The sequence below is a fragment of the Mustela erminea genome, chromosome 6 (assembly GCF_009829155.1).
Source record: "Mustela erminea isolate mMusErm1 chromosome 6, mMusErm1.Pri, whole genome shotgun sequence".
In the NCBI taxonomy this organism is placed as follows: domain Eukaryota; kingdom Metazoa; phylum Chordata; class Mammalia; order Carnivora; family Mustelidae; genus Mustela; species Mustela erminea.
In genome coordinates this window covers 63,193,000-63,215,665 of record NC_045619.1, presented here as the reverse complement: position 1 = coordinate 63,215,665, position 22,666 = coordinate 63,193,000, and the positions used below count along the sequence as shown (strand labels likewise).

General features: G+C 36.9%; 1 protein-coding gene and 1 long non-coding RNA gene across 6 annotated transcripts in view; one reads left to right on the top strand and one right to left on the bottom strand.

Annotated features, from left to right (window-relative positions):
- Positions 1 to 22,666, top strand: part of LOC116593355 — a 35,232-nt gene that overhangs the window by 6,275 nt on the left and 6,291 nt on the right. The window contains exon 2 of the long non-coding RNA XR_004286870.1: positions 10,047 to 10,150. This is a non-coding gene — a long non-coding RNA (uncharacterized LOC116593355). The remainder of the gene's footprint in view (positions 1 to 10,046; positions 10,151 to 22,666) is intronic.
- Positions 10,406 to 22,666, bottom strand: part of LOC116593354 (pyridine nucleotide-disulfide oxidoreductase domain-containing protein 1) — a 29,551-nt gene continuing 17,290 nt past the window's right edge. For all 5 annotated transcript variants that reach the window (XM_032347496.1, XM_032347498.1, XM_032347500.1 and 2 more), the window contains 7 exons: positions 20,400 to 20,560; positions 17,685 to 17,785; positions 16,505 to 16,640; positions 15,419 to 15,531; positions 14,696 to 14,818; positions 12,731 to 12,868; positions 10,406 to 12,066 (listed from right to left, as the gene is read on the bottom strand). In XM_032347496.1, the coding sequence (XP_032203387.1) occupies positions 11,818 to 12,066; positions 12,731 to 12,868; positions 14,696 to 14,818; positions 15,419 to 15,531; positions 16,505 to 16,640; positions 17,685 to 17,785; positions 20,400 to 20,560 (1,021 nt within the window). In that variant the 3' untranslated portion in view covers positions 10,406 to 11,817. The remainder of the gene's footprint in view (positions 12,067 to 12,730; positions 12,869 to 14,695; positions 14,819 to 15,418; positions 15,532 to 16,504; positions 16,641 to 17,684; positions 17,786 to 20,399; positions 20,561 to 22,666) is intronic.

Genomic DNA, 22,666 nt, shown 5'->3' with positions numbered 1-22,666 from the left:
CAGCCCAGGGGTCACATAATCTTTTAAACCTTGCTGGTCTTGGAAGCTCTTTATCTCTCTATCCATTTTGAATGTCAGCCTTGCTGGATAAAGTATTCTTGACTGCATGTTTTTCTCATTTAGTGTCCTGAATATGTCTTGCCAGCCATTTCTGGCTTGCCAGGTTTCTGTGGACAGGTCTGATGTTATTCTGATAGACTTTCCTTTGTATGTAAGGAATCTCTTCTCCCTAGCTGCCCTTCAGACTTCTTGTCTGAAATTATGATTTGTAATTTCACAATTAAGTGTCTGGGGGTCTTTCTAGAGTTGTTGATTTTGGTGGGTGTTCTTTCTCCCTTTAGGACAAGAAGGCTTGTTTGATTCCCCAAATTGGGAAAATTTTCATCTGAAATTTGTTCAATTTCTCCACCCCCTCAGGGATCCAAATAATTCTGACATTGGAGTGTTTCATGGCATCATTTTTTTCCCTAATTCTGTTTCCATGGCTTCTAAGCTGTTTGTTCCAGGCCTCCTCCTAATTCTTCTTTTCTATCTAGCTGAGTATTTAGATTAGATTGAATTTCATGGATAGTATTTTTTAGTACTGCCTGATCTACCCTCCCTTCCACCCTTAGAGATTCTAGGTTGCCACTATGGTCTTCTCCAACCTAGCCATTGCCTGGATAATTGTTGCCCTGAATTCCTTTTCTGACATACTGTTTATATGTCCATATCCAATAGTTCTGTGGCAGAGATCAGTCTCTGTATTTTTCTTTTGTTCGGTGTTCCTCCTCCTAGTCATTTGGTGAGAGGTGTTTGAGGGAATATATAGTTGAATATATCAACCAAGATCCAGGCAAGGTGTACCAACGCATTTGCTCCCTTCCTTAAGGTTCATCCTGAAATAAGGAATTTCCTTTGTTTTTGAGGCTGGGCCATAGGACTTGTCTTCTTTTCTGTTGAATGAGATAGAAGGGATGAATGCAGACCTTTGCTGAAGCTTCACGAGGGGTGGATAAAACCTCTGCATTACTCACTTCAGGGCTTACATCAAATGATTTCCTTTCCTCAGCAGAAAAGGCGGAACTAAGGATGGGTCGGTATCAAACCAAAGTCCTGTTTCTTAACAGAACCTGTATCAGTCTCATTGCCTCAAGTGTCCAATTTGAGTGATGCAGGAGACCTGCCAAAGAGCTGGTGTACCTGCCCATGGGGTTGCATACTGCTTGGCTGAGGATTTAGAGAAGCTGAAGGAGAACCAATAGACTTTGGAGCAGCTGCAGACTCTGCTCTTTCCCCAGGGATATGTCGTAGCAGCCAGACTTGTGGGCCCAGCGCTGTCCTATGCCAGTGAGGTTACCAGGCCAGACCTTATACTAATCTTTTTAAATTGGAAAATAAACCCACTGTTTCATTTCTGCCCACCAAAACTCTGGCTGCCCAAGGAAGCCCAATTGTCCCTTGTACAACCAAATATAAACTAATCCTGTCCCCAGAAGAAGGCACATATTCTTGTTATACATCTTTGGATGCCGCTCATGCCTCTTCTTGCTGAATCAAATTCTTTTTGAAAATATTCCCCACTTATCTGTTCATCTGTCTGTGGACACGTGGGTTGCTTCTGTATCTTGACTATGAAAATAGGGGTACATATATCTTTTCAAATTCGTGTTTTCAATTTCTTTGGGTAAATACCCAGTTGAGAAATTACTGAATCACATGGTAATTCTATTTTTAATTTTTTGAGGAAGCTCCATACTGTTTTCCAGGGTGGCTCCACCAATTGTAGTCCTACCAATGTTGTGCAAGTGTTCCCTTTTCTACCTATTGGCCTTTGTTCTTGTCTTTTGGATTTTAACCATTCTGACAAGTGTGAAGTGATCTCTCACTATGATTTTCATTTGTATTTCCCTTATGTTTAGTGACAGTGAGCATGTTTCTGTTGGATGTTTTTATGTCTTCTTTGGAAAAATGTCTATTCAGGTCCTTTGCCCATTTTTTTTTAATTTTTTATTTCTTTTCAGGGTAACAGTATTCATTGTTTATGCACCACACCCAGTGCTCCATGCAATCCATGCCCTCTCCAATACCCACCACCTGGTTCCCCCAACCTCCCACCCCCCATCCCTTCAAAACCTTCAGATTGTTTTTCAGAGTCCATAGTCTCTAATGGTTCACCTCCCCTTCCAACTTCCCTCAGCTCCCTTCTTCTCTCCATCTCTCTTTGTCTTCCATACTCTTTGTTATGCTCCACAAATAAGTGAAACCATATGATAATTGACTCTCTCTGCTTGACTTATTTCACTCAGCATCATCTCTTCCAGTCCCGTCCATGTTGCTACAAAAGTTGGGTATTCATCCTTTCTGATGGAGGCGAAATACTCTATAGTGTATATGGACCACATCTTCCTTATCCATTCGTCCGTTGAAGGTCATCTTGGTGTTTCCACAGTTTGGCGACTGTGGCCATTGCTGCTATAAACATTGGGGTACAGATGGCCCTTCTTTTCACTACATCTGTATCTTTGGGGTTTGGGTTGTTTGGGCCTTTTTGGTGTTGAGTTGTAGAAGTTCTTTATCAATTTTGGATACTAATTCAGTAGTATTGGGTACTAGATTGGATACTAATCCTTTATTGCTTATGTCATTTGCAAATATCTTTTCCCATTCAGTAGGTTATCTTTTAGTTTTATTGATGATTTTCTTCATTGTGCAAAAGCTTGTTGATGATTTTCTTCATTGTGAAAAAGCTGTTTATTTTGGTTTGATCCCAATAATTTATTTTTGCTTTTTTTCTCTTGTATTAGGAGACATATCTAGAAAAATGTTGCTATGGCCAATGTCAAAGAAATTACTGTCCCTGTTCTCTTCTGGCATTATATAGTTTGAAGTCTCACATTTTTAGATATTTAATCCATTTTGAGTTTGGTTTTTTACATGGTGTAAGAAAGTAGTCTAGCACCATTTACTGAAGAAACTACCTTTTTCTTTAATGTTATTTTCTTGGATCCTTTGTCAGAGATTAATTTAGCATAGAAGTATGGGTTTACTTCTGGGCCCTCTATTCTGTTCCATTGATCTGTGTCTATTTTTGTGCCAATAACATACTGTTTTAATTATTACATTGGTATATCTTGAAATGTGGGATTTGAAATCCAGCTTTGTTCTTTCAGCTGTTTGAGGTCTTTTGTTGTTCCACACAGATTTTAGGATTTTTTGTTCTAGTTCTGTGAAAAATGCTGTAGGTATTTTGATAGAGATTGTACTGCATCTGTAGATTGCTTTGTGTAGTAGGCATTGTACCAGTATTCTTCCAATCTATGAGCCCTGTGTTTCCATTTGCTTGTGTAATCTTTAATTTCTTTCATCAGTGTGTTATAGTTCTCAGAGTATAGGTTCTTTTGCCTCCTTGATTAAGTTTATTCAGGGTATTTCATTATGTTCGGCACAATCTTAAATGGAATTGTGTTTTTGATTTATTCTTCTGCTACTTCATTATTAGTATATAGAAATGTAGCTGATTTCTCTATATTAATTTTATATCCTGTAACTTTATTGAATTCTAATACTTTTTGTTGTAGTCTTTAAGGGTTTTCTTTTTATACTGTAAATAGTGGCATTTTAACGTCTTCCTTACAAATACTGGTTTCTTTTATTTCTTTTTCTTATCTGATTGCTCTGGGTAGGACTTCTAGGACTATGTTGAACGAAAGTGATGACAGTGGGCATCTTTGTTTTGCTCCTGATCGTAGAGTAAAAACTCCAAGGTTTTCACCATTGAGTGTAAGCCGCGAATTTTTCAAGTATGGCCTTTAGTATGTTGACGTGTGTTCCCTCTAAACTCACTTTGTTGAGTTTTTATCATGAAGAGATGTTGAATTTTGTCAAATGCTTTGTCTGCATCTGTTGAGATCATATGGTTTTTACCCTTCCTCTTATAAATGTGTAATTGATTTGCAAACATGGAACTATCCATGTATCTGCAGAATCACTTCTACTTGATTGTGTTGAGTAACCCTTTTAATGTAGTGTTGGAAGTGGTTTGCTAACATTTCGTTGAGGATTTTTGCATCTATGTGCATCATGGATATTGGCTTGTAGTTTTCTTTTGTCTGTTGTCTTTATCTGGTTTTGCTATCAGGGTAGGTCTGGCCTCATGGAATGTATTTGGAAGCCTTACTTCCATTTCTATTTTTTTGGTATACTTTGAGGAGAATAGATATTAACTCTTTTTTGAGTTTGGTAGCATGTATCTATGACTCTGTCTGGTATTGGACCTTTGTTGGTAATTTTTTGATTATTACTTGATTTTGTTACTAGTAATTGGTCTATTCAGGCTTCTGTTTCTCTCTTCTTCATTTTTGGAAAATTATGTTTCTAAGAATTTATCCATTTATTCTAGGTTGTCCAATTTGTTAGCATATGATTTTTCATGACTCTTACAATCCTTTGTATTTCTGTGGTGTCAGTTGTTACTTCTCTTTCATTTTTTATTTTATTTGGCTCCTCTCATTTTTTCTTGGTGAGTCTGGGTAAAGGTTTATCAATTTCATTTTTCTTTTTAAAGAATCAGCTCTTGGTTTCCTTGATCATCTTTTTTTCTTTCATCTCTATTTCATTTATTTCTGCTTTGATCTTCATTATATTCTTCTTCCTACTTATGTTGGTTTTTTTTTTTTCTAGTTCCTTTGGTTACAAGGTTAGATTATTTATTTGAGATTTTTCTTGTTGGTTGAGTTAGGTTTGTATTGCTATGAATTTACCTGTTATAGAACTGCTTCTGCTGTGTCCCAAAGATTTTGGACCATTGTGTTTTCATTTCCATTTGTCTCCATGTATTTTATTCTTTCTTTGTCAGCCCATTGGTTGTATAATGGCATGTTTGTGGGTTTTTTCCCATTTTTTTCCTTGTGATTGATTTCTAGTTTCATACTGTTGTGGTTGGAAAAGATGCATACTATAATCAGTTCTCTTAAATTTATTGAGACTGATTTTGTTCCTTAATGTGCTCTATTCTAGAGAATGTTCCATGTGCACTTTGAAATGTAAACTGCTATTTTGGGTTGGAATGTTTTATATATCTGTTATGTCCATCTAGGCTAGTCTAATGTGTCATTCAAAGACAGCTTCCTTTCTGCCTGGATGAGGTATCCATTGATATAAGTGAGGGGTTAAAGTTCCCTGTCATTATTGTGTTACCATCAATTTCTCCTTTTATCTGGTTATTTTACTTTGTGTGTTTTTTTGTAGTATTTTTTAAAGTTTTTATTTATTTAAGTAATCTCTACACCCAGTGTGGGGTTCAGACTCACGATCCCAAGACCAAGAATCACATATTCTTCTTACTGAGTCACCAGGCGCCCTTGCTTTATGTATTTAGATGCTCCGATGTTGGGTGCATTGATATTTACAATTGTTTTAACCTCTTGTTGGATTGGTACCTTTTTCATTATGTAACGTTCTTCTTTGACTCTTGATACAGTCTTTGTTTTAAAGTCTATTTTGTCTGTTGTATGTACCGCTACTCTAGCTTTTCCTTTTGGTTCCATTTGCATATGTTTTTCCATCCCTTCACTTTTAGTCTGTATGTGTCTTCAGTCTGTATGTGATCTCAGGCCTGAATTAAGTCTCTTACAGGCAGCATATACATGCGTCTTTTTTTTTTAATCCATCTCACCATGCTGTGTCTTTTGAGTTGAACATTTAGACCATTTACATTTAAAGAATTATTGATAGCTATATACTGCCATTTTGCTGACTGTTTTTTTGGTTGCTTTGTAGTTCTCTGTTTCTTCGCTTGCTCTTTGTGATTGCTGACTTCCTCTAGTATTTTAGTTCACTTTATTTCTCTTCTTCTTCTTTTTACTTTTTTGAGTATAGTTAACACATAGTATTATATTAATTTCAGATATACAACATAATGATTCAGCAACTCTATTTATATATTATGCTGTGCCCATCACAAGTATAGCTGCCATCTGTCACCTTGACACAGTGTTACAGTACCATTGACTATATTCCACTGTACTTTTTCCCTTTAATTTTTTCTTTTACCTGTTACAGGTTTGGGGTTTGGGGTTACCATGAGGTTCATATATAACGTCCTAAGTTTAAAGCAGTCCATATTGAGTTGATTGTCATTTAGGTTTGAACACATACTAAAGGAAATTCTTTCTCCATTGTTTATATATATGTTGCCATGTTTTACATCTTTTTATTCATAATTTCTTTATGTCTAATTATAGCCTTTTCTTTTCCCTTGTGGAAGCCTCTTTAGCACTTTTTGTGATGTCAGTTTAGTAGTGATGATTTCCTTTAACTTATTTTTGGGAACTCTTTGTCTCTTCAATTCCAAGTGACAGTTTTACTGGGTATTCTTGATTGTAGGTTTTTTGTTTTTGTTTTATTTTATTTTGTTTTCCTTTCAGCACTTTGAATGTATCATGCCAGTCCCTTGGGGCCTTCAAAATTTCTTCTGAAAAATCAGCTGATAGCTTTGTGGAACTTCTCTTGTACATACTTTTTTTGTTTTTCCTCTCACTTCTTTTACAATGATCTCTTTAGCCTTTGACATTTTAATTATATGTTGTGGTATATTGAGCTTCTTGAGTTTATCTTCTTAAGGGGCTCTGCATGCTTCATGAATTTAAATGTCTATTTCCTTCCCTAGATTAGGAAAGTTTTTAGCTATAATTCTTCAAATAAATTTTCTACCACCTTCTTCCCTATAATATGAATGTTTGTTTACTTGATGCTGTCCAGCAGATCTCTTAACCTATCCTCATTTAAAAACTTTATTTTTGGGGTGGTGGCTGGCTGGCTCAGCTGATGGAGGTTGTGACTCTTGATCTCAGGGTCATGAGTTCAATTTTTATTTTGGGCATAGAGTTTACTTAAGAAAAATAAAATTAAAATAAAAAAATTATGTTTGCTGTTCAGCTTGGGTGCTTTCCATTATCCCATGTTCCATATCATTCATCTGTATCCATTAATCTACTTGTGATTCCTTCTAGTGTTTTTCCTTTTCATGTATATTCTTTAGCCCTGGTTCTTTATATTTTCCAGGTGTTTGTTGAAGTTCTCACTGAGTTCTACTCTTCTCTCCAGCCCAGTGTCCATCTTTACGATCATTACTGTAAATTTTTCATCAGACACATTGCTTATTTCTGTTTCATTTCTTTTTCTGAGGTTTTGTCTGGTTATCTGGGGGCACATTCCTTTCTTTCTCTGTTTCAACTGATTTTCTGTTTGTTTCTATGAATTAGGCAAAAAAGCTACTTTTCCTAAACTTGAAGGAATGATCTTGGTATGTGGTTGTCCCCTGTGTAAACTGTATATACCTGGTGACTTTTACTGGCTGGCTGGAACTGTGGCTGGCGTGGGTTAGGGATTGCAGGGTACCCTCTGCTGGAGCTGCACTAATGGAATGGTTGGAGATTAAGTGAATACGGGCTGGGGGTGAGTCCTGAGGCTTTTTGCAGAGGGTGCCCTGGCAGGACAGTTGAGGGTAAATGTGTTCAAGCTGGGGTCTCTCCTCACAGGGTGCTTTGACAGGACAGCTAATGCTGAAGGGGATGCCAGCTAGTGTGGTCCCTGGGCTCTATGCAGTGGATACACCACAGGACACCTGTAGCTGAAGTGGTTGTAAGCTATGGGTAGTCCCAGGGTTCTCTGTGGACACCCTGGCAGAATGGCTGAAACTCAAGTGGGGGTCTGGGGTGTTCTGAAGTGTGTGAAAAATCCCCTGGTGGGGCTAGCCCACAGCCAAGGTGGTTGCTGGCTGGAGGGTCCCTGGGTGCTTTGTGTAGAGCACCAACTGGGAAGGATAGTTATAGCGGATATGGGCTTGGACTGGGATTGCCATAGGGTCCTCTCAAAGGACAAATGAAGCAGGTATAAGCCAGGGTGTCCTGGCAGGGCAGCTGAAGCTGAAAAAGGCATCAACCGGGGGTACCCTAGAGAGCCAAACAGTACAGGCCTGCAGTGTTCCAGGGTACTTTGTGCCTGCCTCAGTTTTGTGAGAGGGCTAGATCTGTAGTGTAGTGTAGCCCTGTAGACCAGGGCTGTCCCAGTGTGCGCCACCATGGAGCTGCTCTTATAGGACAGCGAGGTTGGTGTGGGTTGGGGGCCCACGGCCCACTGGAGTGGTAGGCTGCTTTGTGTACCTGGACCCTGCTCCCATCTATGCTGTCAAGGTAGTGGGGGAATGTAAACTGTGGCACTCACTAGACCCTCCAACCAAGAGACAATTGGAACAACTCCCCTGCCAGTTAGCAGGGTTCAAGGGCTATTTTCTTTATATTCTGGATGTTTTTTTAAGCCATGCCTTTTATTTTCTGTGGCCCAACATAGATGAATCTGTTCCTGGTATCTCATTACTATCCTCTGCACTGCAGTCTGCAGCATCAGAGGTGGGGTCACCCTTTGTTACCATGTCTCAGTCTCTCTTATACAGCTGTTCAGTCAGCCCTCAGTTCTTCTTCAGGAGGAATTCCCTGTAAATAGGTATAGATTTGGTGTGCCCATGGACACCAGCTAGGACTCAATGAGGGCAATAGTAGGCCCCAGAATGGATTAAGCAAGCTGTTAATAGCATTTTCTAGATTCAAAAGTAACTCAAAGTTTTAAAACAACTGGTAAGGGCGTAGGTAGCTTAGATGGTTAACCGTCTGCCTTTGGCTCAGGTCATGATCCCAGGTCATGGGATCAAGTCCCACATCAGGCTTCCTGTTCCTTGGGGAGACTGCTTCTCCCTCTGCCTCTACCTGCCTCTCTGTTTCTCATGAATAAATAAATCTCTAAAAAAGAAATTATAAATAAAAGGAAAAGGGATAGGTGTATTCATCTACTTTATATTGCTATACTAAGGGCATGTTAAATTTTTAAGAAATGGAGAGGTTTACATTCCTCTGAACAGAAATACTATATAAGAAAAGGCCAATTTCTAATACTTTATAGTCACTGGGAAGAGAAATTTCATGCAAGAGAGATTATAGTCAGTTTTTTTAAAAAATATTTATTATTTGAGAGAGAGAGAGAGAAAGAACACGAGAGAGCACAGCAGTGGAGAGGGAGAAGCAGGCTTCCCATGGAGCAGGGAGCCTACCAGGACTCAATCCCAGGACCCCGGTATCATGACCTGTGCCAAAGGCAGACACTCAACGACTGAGCCACCCAGGTGCCTGAGTAGTCAATCATTTTTGAACCAGATAATGGCTAACCACTCATAAGGCACTAATTTAACAATATCTCAATGCTGCATTTTAACTTTTTTCATCCTATGTGTATGCTGTGTCTGAAGAGCTGGACTAACTAGTTCCCTGCCTCAGAGTTCTGATGCCTTGATGGGTGAAGGACATCATTGTAATTTTCACTTTGCAGCTAGAGAAACTTGTACAGGAGTTTATTACACTGCATTATACTGACCACATTAACAGGAGTCTAATATATATAAATCAGGGGGCTAGAGTCAATAATTATTAATATCTGATCAGGACGTTCTTATCTCTGAATCTGAGTACGGAGGAAGCCATAGTTTTCAGAATATTGCCCAATGAGCACAAATCAGGTAAATATGAAGAACAGACTGATTCTCTCATAAATCTCTCTCAGTCATGTCTGGCAAACACCCAGGTTTGTAGAGCATACCTCAATGCCTTCTGGTAACCAGCTTATTTCCTTTACATCACTATAAATTCAACAGTGTCTTACAGACTATAACTTAGTGACAGACTTGAGTTATAGCCTAGTTTGTTTTGTCCCTGCTGGGCTTTATATTACCATATAATGTAGTATTTATTCCAGGGGTACAGGTCTGTGACTCATCAGTCTTACACAATTCACAGCACTTACCATAGCACATACCCTCCCCAGTGTCCATCCCCCAGCCACCTCTTCCCCACCTCTCCCCTCCAGCAGAGACTCTTAATCTCAGGAAACAAACTGAGGAATAGCCTAGTTTAGATTCAGAACAAATTACATGAGTGTTGAGGGTGGCTCATGTTGATGACTTATTTTAAGCCAGTTTAACCACGTGGACTAGCGTGTCCTTAATTTCTAAATTCCAGTTGCCAGGTCTCAGTATGGCATGTGAAAGCTTGTCACAGCAAACTGCAGAGATCTAATCAAGATCCTGAAGTAGGCAGAGGACCCTCCACGGGAACCTAGAGTGGTAGGTGTTGTTCCTTCTTCTAATGAAGACCTGGTAAAAATTATTGTACTTTCTTCTACAGCAGTATCTTAAGTATATATAAATCCATTTCCTGTCCTTTGGTGTGGTCTTTATAATTGTTTCTTATAATTGCAACAGAACAATTGTTTTTTCCTATTGTTTCATGTAAACTTTTAAATACCACATAAAATTTATAAATAATTTATAGAAAGTATGTTTTGTGCAAGTTTAAATCAGTATATTAAAATAACTGTATTTTTTTTATAAATTTGATTGTTGGCCTATACCTTCCACAAGGTATTATGCTATTTCAAAACAGCACCTAAAGCTAACCAGAATAGTGATGCATATCTTATTACCATGAAAATAAAGAAGCCTATGCAGAGCTGTTTAGGGTAGCTGGCTATTAATTTTTATATACTGAAAAAAACATATTAAAGCTTAAGGGATACTGTAACTAGTACTGTCCTGGGTCCAGTGGAACATACCTTTGTTTTCTGTAGAGATATTAAAGAATGGAATTCAGTCTACCTTTTTAAAATAAAAGACTAGGGTTTCTAACATTTCAAAAGAGAAAAAATCCATTTTCATGTAATTTGCGATGCACCCTGCCCTCACAATATTGGTTGTGATCAACACTGGTTGAGAAGTGGGCCTGTGCAGCAGAGGTTGAGAACCAACGACTCACACACTAAATACTCTCAAGCCTGCAAATGCATGCCACTTACCACTGTCTCTGACTGCACATCCCTTCCGGATAGAGCTCATATTTGAGTATATACTTGGAAGATAAAAAACCAGACTACTAGATACTTAACTAAAGAGCTGATATTTAACCTGAAGAGAAAATGGGACCGCTGAGTTTTGACCACAATGTTTGCTTTATTTGTAGATTGAATCACCTCAAACTTGGATTCTAAAGGAGCTGATAAAAAGAAGGAAGTAAAAAACTCGGGTAACTTCCAGAAGTGTGCGAATCTGCTTCAGCAATCATGAGATGGGTGTTTATATATTTTCCAAGAAAACAGTTTATGCATGTATACACCATTATTTTGTAGTTAAACGTTTGAGACAATTTTATTAATATTTTATACATATGGAACTTATCTCTGAAGTACTGGACTTGAACATTTCAGATAATTTATAAAAACTGACAGTACAAAATGAGAAAAATACTCAAGTTCACATAACTATATTAAACTCTTGTGCCTTGACATGTTTATTTTCTTTTGATATGACCAACATTTAACAGCAAAGTTATATGGAATATTTTACAAAGGCTGATTACAGAAAGGGAGTGATTTCAGCTCAGAAGAGCTGTAGAATCCAAACGTAAATAGAATAAGGGATCAATACAAATGATATTAGCAAGTAAGATGTTGCTACACCTCTATGTAAAACTGTAAGCCTCTTGAAACCATAACCGGACATTGCACAATCAGAATGACTAGCGTATCCGACCAAACTGTTGGCTAAGTAGGTAACAACCTAGCTTAATCAGAAATGAGTAACCTAAATCCTTTCATTTATGTAAGTGGTTTTGTTATATTTTAATATTTTCCCACTGAAATCATTATTACTTCTGTATTCTTAACTTCATTAAGTCAGTGTATTACCTTATTGTGACTTAGTGTTTGGAACTTTACGTAGTTCTTGAAATGCCTTTTTTAATCAAAATAATCTTCTAAATCAACATTTGGATCTAGCAGATCTTCTCCATATGATGAAAGATCTGTCTGATTTAAAATTAAGTTTTCAAATGTTTCTTCTAGGTCAGTTTCACCAATTAAGACAGCTCCCATCATTCGCCCATGCTGCATGACAACTTTGACGTATTCGTGTCCTTTGGTACATCTCAGCATTAATTCATGATCTGAACCTAAGCCCTGTGCGTTGTATTTTCCCAGCAATACAACCTATAGAGATAGGGATAAAAACATTACTGTAATGAGTACCAACAAGGAAACACTATATATGTATATGTATGTATGTGTGTATATGTATGTATGTATGTGTGTGTATATATACATATACACATACTGTGTTAACCTAGAATCTATTCACAAAAATTGGGGAGTGTCCCAAAGAAAACATTTGAATGGCATTGCTTTTATTGTATGGATGATACCACCCCACAGTCTCTGAACATTAAAAATACCTGGTGAATTAACATATGTAGGATCTGGACTACATCAGCTTAGAGTCATGAAGAAAAAACTTGCCTCAGAGTAATGTGAAGAGTAAATAATGTGCATGGCAAAGCACCTGGTTCATTCTTGAGTATAACAGCCATTGGTTCTCCCCACAAAGAATGAATCTCAAAATGTACCAACAGGGAATAAGCCTAAAAGAGACTTTCCCGCACTTATGGGTAAAACAGTATAGCACAGAAAGGTGGGTAATGAACAGGAATTAAGACCAGCGATAATTAACAGGTACTGATTTCCAAGAAATGAGGAAATGAGAAGATGTGTCATTTTTTGTAAAATAATTATCTAATTTTCTCATCTAAGTAAGTATTTACATGGTTTTCGTTTTAAGACTAACAAGCAGGAAAAGGCACTGATTTGCTTATCTTACCTTATAGTTAAAAAATTTGGTTACATGAGCAAAAAGCTCAAAGCTGAAGTCCATGTCAACAGATTCTCCTAAACTAGCTGCAGCCATGCACTTCGCTGCATACCATCCCATCTGTCTAGCCTGGGTCCACAGCCTCATCTGAAAGAAAAAAATGCCATGAGAAAATTTTTCATTGTTCTTACTTTAAAGATGCCTTACAGAATTCCTTAAAGGACTTCAACGTTGACAGTCCTTGAGACTGGCTAGATCTAGTGAGTTAGAGGACTAGTTGGATTGTCCTTGCTATAGAAGCAGTCACCAATCCATCCTAACCAAACCCGATTTTGCTAGTTCATAATTCTATCCAAATTACTGCCTTTCAAATTAAAAGACGATACCAAATCTGTTTCAATAAACTATTACAAATAACTAAAACATTTCAGGGTGTACCAGGTAAGAGTACTACTAATTAACTAGTCTCCTTTTTCATAGTAAGTTTCATCATCAGCATAAGTAGAGAAAATAGATGATCACTAAAGAATTCATTTCTTCTCCTAATCCTCAGATTTTGGTGTTACATAGTTAAGGCCTCTCATGCAGTTAAACTGATGTATTAGTTGGGTGTGCAGCCTTAGGAAATCTTACCAGATTTCAACAACTGATGCTGGGAATTTTAAACTCTTCCCTTAATTATTTATTTCTTCTTTACTGTATGTTTATTTCTACAAAGTTTTAGGAATCCTTGATATAACACTGACTGTGAAAGTCAAGAGATTTAAATACTAACTCTTCTACATGTTGATTAACAGCCTTAATTTCTCACCTGAAACATAAATATACACCACCTATTCTCTGGCTATTGAGAGAATAAGCTAATGTAGGGTCCTGGATCATGTAAAACTAACTGGTATACTTATTTATTGCTTCTACAAATTAAGAGACAAGATCTATTAAATTCACTCAGAATGAGACATCTGTTTTGTTTTTGGATATTGCCTATAGCCAAGTATGACACATAATAAGGACATAATTTACCCTAGAGGGTTTAAAGTGTTTAAAAAAATCCCACAGACTTGAAGACAGCTATGCCACAGAAGTCAAAGAATGTAGGAAAAACTGAAAACAAGCTAGCACTTTCGAAACAGGCTGAAAGCACTCTTCCTATGACTTATCTCTGTAAAAACACGTAAGTGTTGAAGGTGCCTCTCAGACTACATCTAGCCCTTCTGCTACTTCACATTCCATAGTTAATCTGAAGGAGTAAAATCTACCTGCGGAGCTGGTCTTTCACTGAGTGTTACCTGGTTCTTTTATCTGTAACGTCTACCTGCATCTCTACTCCTGCTAAGACCACCTGCTCTATGACTACAGTCTGAGTATCTTCCTGAAGGATTTCTGCTCCACTCTGAAGAGGCAGGCAGCACCATGAGGGCAGGAGGACGTGGACATCCAGTTGGATGTAGCTGTTCGGCTGAGGAAGGCTGTTCACTATAGGAAATTTTTTCAATCATAATTCCCAGAGGGACAGAACTGGGTCATCAGGATCCCCCCATCATCTATATGGTTTATACTTCAGTATGTTATTTATTCATCTAAAGCTGCGCTGTCCAGTCTGGCAGCCACTAAATGTAATGTAAGTAAAATTAAAATTCATTTCCTCAGTCACATTCAGCACATTTTAACGGCTTAACAGAGATATGTAGCTACTGAGTGGACACTACAAACATACTGAATGTTTCTGTTGTCACAGAGTTCCATTGGACAGTGCTGCTAAATGTATGAAGGTAAGACATCCCAGTGTGTTCCATCTCTATTTAATAACTTGCCAAAAGGGAAACATTCTTTTAAAATTTCACAGGAAACTCTAGGATAGCTTCCTACTTAAGTGGGAAAACCGGAAATTTGGATTTGCTGGTAGTGACTCCTTTACCGTCAGATGGAATCTGAAAAATCAGATAAAAGGTGTGATGATGGATGCCGGCTTACCTGCTGCCACACCGGGCTGGGCCGCCAGGATGCAGTGCAGATGTCACCAGCGGCGTAGACATCAGAGAGAGATGTGTGCATATAAGCATCCACCTTCAGGCCACCATCTTCTCCTAGAGCAAACTAAATGAGGTTCCTGATAAGTATACATGGGAAGAAAAATGAAAGATGTCTTTTTTGTTCAAAAGTAAAAGACTAAGTCAAATTTTTATACCTCGGTATGCTGTCTTTAGTGAGAGAGTGAAAAACAGCTACAAAGTTTAGATAACTCAGCTGAATTATTAGGGAATCAAAATCCTACTAGGACAGACCTACTCAAAAATTCTTAAGACTTTCAACATCAAGAACACTCAGTAACCATAGTTACTACCCGACTTGTAATTACAATATTCTTCAGTTTTGTGAACTTCAAATGCTAAAAGGCAGTTTCTCTAAAAAGAATAATTTGTAAGAATTCATAGGTGTTCATCTCATCAACCTTTAGACAAATGAACTGTGCATTATGTCCCATTTATGAGGACACTGATGCTGGGATGTTTACCGCTTAAGGATTTTAGGTAGGCAATATGAAATACTACAAATAAAACATAACTGCACACTAAACTTAGCTTCCTTTAAGTTATAGTTTTACATTAAAACAATGAACACTGATTTATACTTGAGAATTAGAAATCTTATACTACTTTAAAAATACTCATAGCAGGACAAAAAATTTCACCTTACATTGTTGCCACAGAGGAAAGGTTCTGTATTTGGTGTAACTCCTGTAGCACTGACAATGAAATCACAGCCGTATATCTTTTCATTAGTCAATTCCACATATACAGGCCATACCTCTTTAAAACAAACAGAAAAAAACCACCTTCATTCTCAAATGTTATCACCACCAGCTGTCATTAGCATGTGTATATGTAATGCCTAGAATAAAGAGTGAAAGAAAAAGGCAGGAGAGGACTTTAAAACATACCCCTTAATAACTTTATAAGGCATATTTGCTTAAACAATTATAATGCAGTCAGCACTGTCTTCTTGTTTTGAGTAGATTTACAAAATTGTGGCATTCTAAACATCTTTTCTTCAAATTTAGACTGCTTCCAACAAAATGATTTTAAGCCAATAGCCATTTTCTTTTTTTTTTTTTTTTTTTTATTTCCAGCATAACAGTATTCATTATTTTTGCACCACACCCCGTGCTCCATGCAATCCGTGCCCTCTATAATACCCACCACCTGGTACCCCAACCTCCCACCCCCCGAATTTTCTAAATAATAAGCTATTATACTCCACTAAGAGTTTAGTCCAAATTCTCACTTTGCAATGTTTTCCCTTATTACTCATATTCAAACTCTAACACTATCTTTTCCCATGGAAAAATACAAAGAATTCAAAAACTGGAATATCTCATGCCAGTCTAGCTGAGTTTATTTCTTCAAACGGCAGTAGTTCTCACAGGAAGTGTAGAATAGGGATTAAATCTGTTTCTTAATCCCAAATTTATAGATTTTCAATCTGTTTGATTTGGGGGAAGTTATTTCACCTCTGAGAGCATAAAGGCTTTGTTTATATTTGTTTCGATCTATAACTGACTCAAAGAGTTGTGGCTATAGCATCATGAACCCCATGTAAAATTATTAGGAAGCTTGAGGACTTAAGTAATGAAAATGAAATGACTTACATTATTAATTAATGGTTTCATTTTTACTTTTTATGTTTCAATTTCATATAGAAATTGAAGTTTTTAATATAGTAAGGTTAAGTAAGATTTCATCCTTTTAAATTACTGGTATTTTTTCTTATTTTATTACTTACCATTATCGGTTGTGACTGACTGATTACAATGGTCTCTAGGAAAAGGCAAGGACTTTTTCTTAGAAATTCTAAATTCCTCCTGAAGGAAGATTTTCTTTACTTCACACATAGTTTCAATGTGAATCTTATGAGAAAACTAAAATAAATTCCACAAAAATGACTTAGGTTACTCATAATTTAAAAAAATTACAATATACTTGCAGAAACATATAGAAAAAATAATCTTACAGTATAAAGGAAAACACACTGGCTGCCCCAAATTAAAAAGCCTCTCAATTTCTGTGCATGAAGGGAGTGAGCAAAAATCCATTCAGAACATAAGAGAACAAATAGTTGCACTGGCAGGGGATGCGTTTAAGTCTGAATGATAATTACAAATACAGTGTTTAAAAATTACAACTGCTAGACACTATAAAAGCCTCTTGAGGGCAGGTCCCTGCCAACTTACTGTAATATCCAGAACCTTAGTAAAGTGCCAAGTATAAAGGAGATAATGTTTACTGAACCAAACTGCTGAAGTTCTCAGGTTAAAAATACTATTAATCTTTGGATTAATATTAATTAATATTAATGATATTAATTAATCATCTTCCTAAAGATGCAGGAAGAAATGATTTTATATAATTTCTATCACAAAAATTAGATATGCTATGAAGCCAGCTCCCCTCCAAACTACCCAAGGCTGTAAAGAAATCATACACAGTGATGAGGACTCCAGAGATGCTTCTTACAGTATTTAAGTATCACAGCCTTTTTAAACTATTTAAAAACAAATATCTAATAAAATGAATAAAAGCAAGTCATCTGCTTATCCAATTAGGATGTTAAATACCTATTTTATTTAGAATCCATCAAATAATCTTTAAGATATTATAATGCATGTGAAGTGACTTGAGAAAAGATTAATTTAAAAATAGGACAGTTATAGTCACTGTAGTCTGGGTCTGGAAATCTGTCTGCCTGGGGAACTAAAAAGAAGGGCACGAATCAGTTTTAGATGAATGAAATACTCATCTCTGGTAAGGAATTGGACCAATTGTCATTGGTCCTGTCTGTCCTAGCACTTTGGATTTTAAGTAAAGTGACCCAGCAGTTGTCTGACGTATTTGTGACCAGTTTTTAACGAATAGTTTAAAACTTAAAATTGCATCTTAAGTTTAATTCGTATATGAACACCTACCTCTTTTGTACCTTTAAGATTCAAGCCTTCATGCCAATCAGGTCCCAAAGCACTGCCCATACTGCCAGCACCAGCTGTGGTTTGTGTTTCCGTTTTCCTTCCTGAAAAAATAAACTCAACTCAAAATTCAAATGATCTAAAAACTGCCAGGCAGAGAAGTATGCTTTGTATTCTCAAGCTTCTAGGAAATGTTATAATTTCATATGTACATATATGCAGCATGACTAAACTAAGATATCTGTATGGATTATTTTATTACCTTAATATTTTGTGATATATGGATATTATCTTAATATTTTGTGATATAGAGCTCTAAAATGGATAATGTTTTGATCAAGTTTTGAGTTTAAACACAATGTGTTTTGGGGATGTTATACATACATCCCCAAATGTATGTTAAAGTGAAGGGTAAGAGATCTGATAAAAGGTTGATATCCAAAATATATAAAGAACTCCTACAACTTGGTAACAAAAATACAATCAAAATAAAAAATGGGCAGAGGACCCGAAAAGACATGTTTCCAAAGACACCTGGCTAACAGGGACGTGACAAGATGTTCAGTATCATTAATCAGAGAAGTACAAATCAAAATCACAATGAGGTATCACCTTACACTTATAGAATGGCTAGAATCAAAAAAAGAAGAAATAACAAGTCTTGGCAAAGATGAGGAAAAACAAGATCCCTCAAGCAGTGGTGGTGGGAACACAAACTGCTATAGCCACTGTATAAAAACAGTATGGAGTTCCCTCAAAAAATTAAAAATAGAATTAACAAAACCCCCCCCAAATTACCCTATGATCCAGTAATTCCACTACTGGCTATTTACCCCAGGAAAAGAAAAACACTAATTCGAAAAGATATATCAAGCCCTATGTTAACTATAGCATTAGTTACAACAAACAAGATATGGAAGCAATCCCGTGTCCATCAACTGATGAATGGATAAAGAAGATGTGGGGTATGTATGCAAGTGGAATACCACTCCCATTAAAAAGTATGAGATCTTGCCATGTGCAACAACATGGATGGACCTAGAGGATATAATGCTAAGTGAAATAAGTAAAAGACAAATGCCACATGATTTCATTCATATGTGGGATTTAAAAAACAAACGAGACAAAAATCACTCTTAAATACAGAGAACTTGTGTTTGCCAGAGGATGGAAGTATGGGTGAAATGGGATTAAAAGTACACCTATCATGAGGAGCACGGAGTAATACACAGAATTGTTGAATCATTTTATTGTACACCTGAAACTAATATGACACTATAGTTGGTATTTCAGTAACACTATATATAACTATATATTCAGTTATTTCAGTAACACTATACTTCAGTAAAATTGTTTAAAATAAACACATGCAAGTTAAACTAGGGAAAATATTTTAAAACAACAAAATAAATAAAGCAATAGGCTCATATATAGTGCCACGGGGAGGCACTGGTAACGCAGGCAAAGCAGGTGAACAGTAGTAAGTAGTATGAACTTCCAGTTACAAAGAAGTCACAGGGCTATAAAATACAGCACAGGAAATACAGTCAGTGGTACTGTAGTAAGTTTGTATAGTGATAAGAGTAACTAAACCTACTGAGGTCACCATGTCATAATGTATAAAAATACTGAATCATGGCGGGACGCCTGGGTGGCTCAGTTGGTTGGACGACTGCCTTCAGCTCAGGTCATGATCCCGGAGTCCCGGGATCGAGTCCTGCATCGGGCTCCCAGCTCCATGGGGAGTCTGCTTCTCCCTCTGACCTTCTCCTCGCTCATGCTCTCTCTCACTGTCTCTCCCTCTCAAATAAATAAATAAAATCTTTAAAAAAAAAAAAAATACTGAATCATGGGGCGCCTGGGTGGCTCAGTGGGTTGAAGCCTTCGGCTCAGGTCATGATCCCAGGGTCCTGGGATTAGGTCCCACATCGGGCTCTCTGATCAGCAGGGAGCCTGCCTCCCTCCTCTCTCTGCCTGCCTCTCTGCCTACTTGTGATCTCTGTCAAATAAATAAAATCTTAAAAAAAAAAAATGTTAAAAAAAAATACTGTATCACTACTGTTATACACCTGAAACTATTATATTGTAGTTTGTTATAATTCAATAAAAAGATTAGCCATCCGTTTTTAAGCATTTTATCAATTTTTAGCACCCTCAAAACTTACAGAATTCTTTTTGAACTGTGTAAACCAAGTTTAAAAAAAGCTCTTAAAATACTAGGTTTGTATTTTTTTTTTTTTTTCCTAAAGATTTGTTTACACACACGTGCACGTGCAAGAGCGAGCATGCAAGCATAAACACAAGCTGGGGGGAAGAGGAGAGGGAGAGGGAGAAGCAGACTCCCCACTGAGCAGGGAGCCCCATGCAAGGCTCCACCCGAGGACCCTGAGATCATGACCTGAGCTGAAGGCAGGTGTTTAACCAACTGAGCCACCTAGGCATCCCTGTATTTCTTTTTTAATTCACTGCATGTTTTGGTAAAATTACCTTAAGTCATGTCCAGTTACTGTTTGCAAAGATGCAGATAGGCTGGTTCATTTACTTCACCTTAAATTTCTAGTTTTAATTATACATATTTGTCATTTAAAAAATCCTGGAAAATCTAAGTCATGTAAGATACAGAAATGATACTATCTATATTTCTTGTAGCCTTTTTCTATATGGCTAAAAAGCTAAACAGTTTCATCTGTGAATTAATGAACAAGATGCTGTATTTACCTTCGGTTGTATATCTGGTTCTTTTATGTGCAATTCTGCCCTCTGGTTTTTCAGCAGTGAGCTTTGAAGTCAAGAATTCAGCTGCTCCTGCATCGAAGAAAGTATTCCCAATAGCTTTATCTTTAATGGCCCAAATGACTTCACACCCTTCAATTTCATACCTAAAAGGAATATTAAAGTTACTCAGAGCAATTCTGAAAGTCTGAGTAGAAATCTCTGTATTTGCAAATAATTATCTCTGAAGGCAAAAGTAAAGAAAGTAGTTTAAGACAAAATGAGCAAGAATGATTTTAAGGAGGAAGGGAATACTCTTTCAGGATAAAAAGAGTTGAAGTAGAACAAGTAATAAAAGAAATTTAACCAGTTTACTGAAAGAACATAAAAATGACAAACATATGTAACTGAGTATCAGGTGAAATTTCATTACAGTGAGCATCACTCTAAGTGGTCAATTTCCCCAACATAGTTATTGTATGAATGTTCTCCAGGGTTCCATGAATGAACAGTGCTTTTTTGACGTGGTTACAGTATAACCAACGATGGGACAGATAGATGGATGGATGGTATACAGTTAAAATACTGAGAATACCTCACTTCTTTGGTAACAAGTAATTTGTATACTCAAAGTGCAACATTATGGGAGGAGATAGGAAAAGGAGAGAATTAGAGTTATCAACTAAAATTTTAACTCTGTTATAAAGAAACCACTACTCTGTAGTCTTCTCCCTTTGTCTCAGAAACTTCCAAGCCATCCAGCCAAAGAAAGATCCGGCTCACAGAAAATCAAGGAAGAAAGGAACGGTTGTGGTATACACGGGCCATCACTATTCATGAGATGGCTAGAGCTCCTGCACATTGCTATTTTATCTCTTGGTCTGGTCACCCAGAATGTGGTTTGCTTAGTATTCATTTCACCAAGTCCCTGAAGTCTGTTAGGTTTTTCTGCTGTTAATACTTGTTTTGGTACAACTGATACACTGGGACAATCCTACACAAACAGGATATATGGTCATCCTAACTGTACTAGGATTTTATTTGAACCAGTAGTGGTACTAAGGTTATCACATGTTAAGAACTATTAATGCTGACTTATGGTCAAAGTATCACCATCTTTATGTCACAGACGCTATAACATAACACGTGGACTTTTGAAGCTAATCAGTAAATAGATGATACAAAAAATAAGGTTTAATACATCTCCCTTCACGTCATCTGATGTTCATGCTTTCTGACAATATGGTAAAAGATCCTCTTACACCATCTAATGAGCCTTTATTATGTATTCATAAATTCCTGCTTCGCTATGGCAGAAACAAACATTTACAGTTACTAAATTTCATTCTTTGGAGAATATTCTATATGCTGCTCAGGTCATACAGGATTGCTGATGAGCAGAAAGTAGAATATACAAACATTCAGTAATAAATTTCTTATCAATATACATATAGGCACATAGTTACTATGAAATTCTTTAGCTTTCACAAATTAGAAATTCCTCTACCATTTTGTAAAAACTTTAAAGTAATATAATAGTACAACGCATATCAGTATAGGTTAAAATACTGACGCTTGACTAGTAAGCCACAGTAATAAGTGACCATGAGAACTCCTGTATATGCCCCACCTGATAGGACACCCTGTACTCCCCTTAGCCTATGAGCTATGCCCTCAGCAAGATACATCACCACAGAAGTATCCTATTTTTTAAGACCACCCTTAAACAGTGAAGTATCGTTTTGTGAAAGTATTAAAAAAAAAAAAGGTTTTAAAAACCAAAGGATTAACCTATACTAGTAAAGAAGAAAAGTACAATGAAGAAAATAAGCATTTGCCCTGGGGGATCATGAGGACTACTGAAGAGCAGAAAGAGTTTGTGTGATTTCTCATCATGGTATGATGAACACCTGATCATCAGTGGACCTAAGCTGAGATAACAGCATTATATGTGTCCTTTCCTTAGGAGTTTTATCAAATTATATAGTCTATCTCCAACCTAAAGAAAATGAGGAACAGGATTAAATGGTGTAAGACTACAAACATTTCTGAATACAGGAAAATTTTCTAATGTAAAGAGTAATAGTGTTAAGCTATACTTTCAGTAATCGTTAGTGGAGAAAATTTGTCATGTGCCTCCTCCCTCCTCTTTGTTCTGTTTGGTTTTGACTCTCTAGTTTTTCTGTTTGGTTTTTTTTTTTTTCTCTGCAGTTCTCATTAGTGACACAAACTTCATCATTTCAAGAACGACTGCCACTCTTAGTACTCAGGCA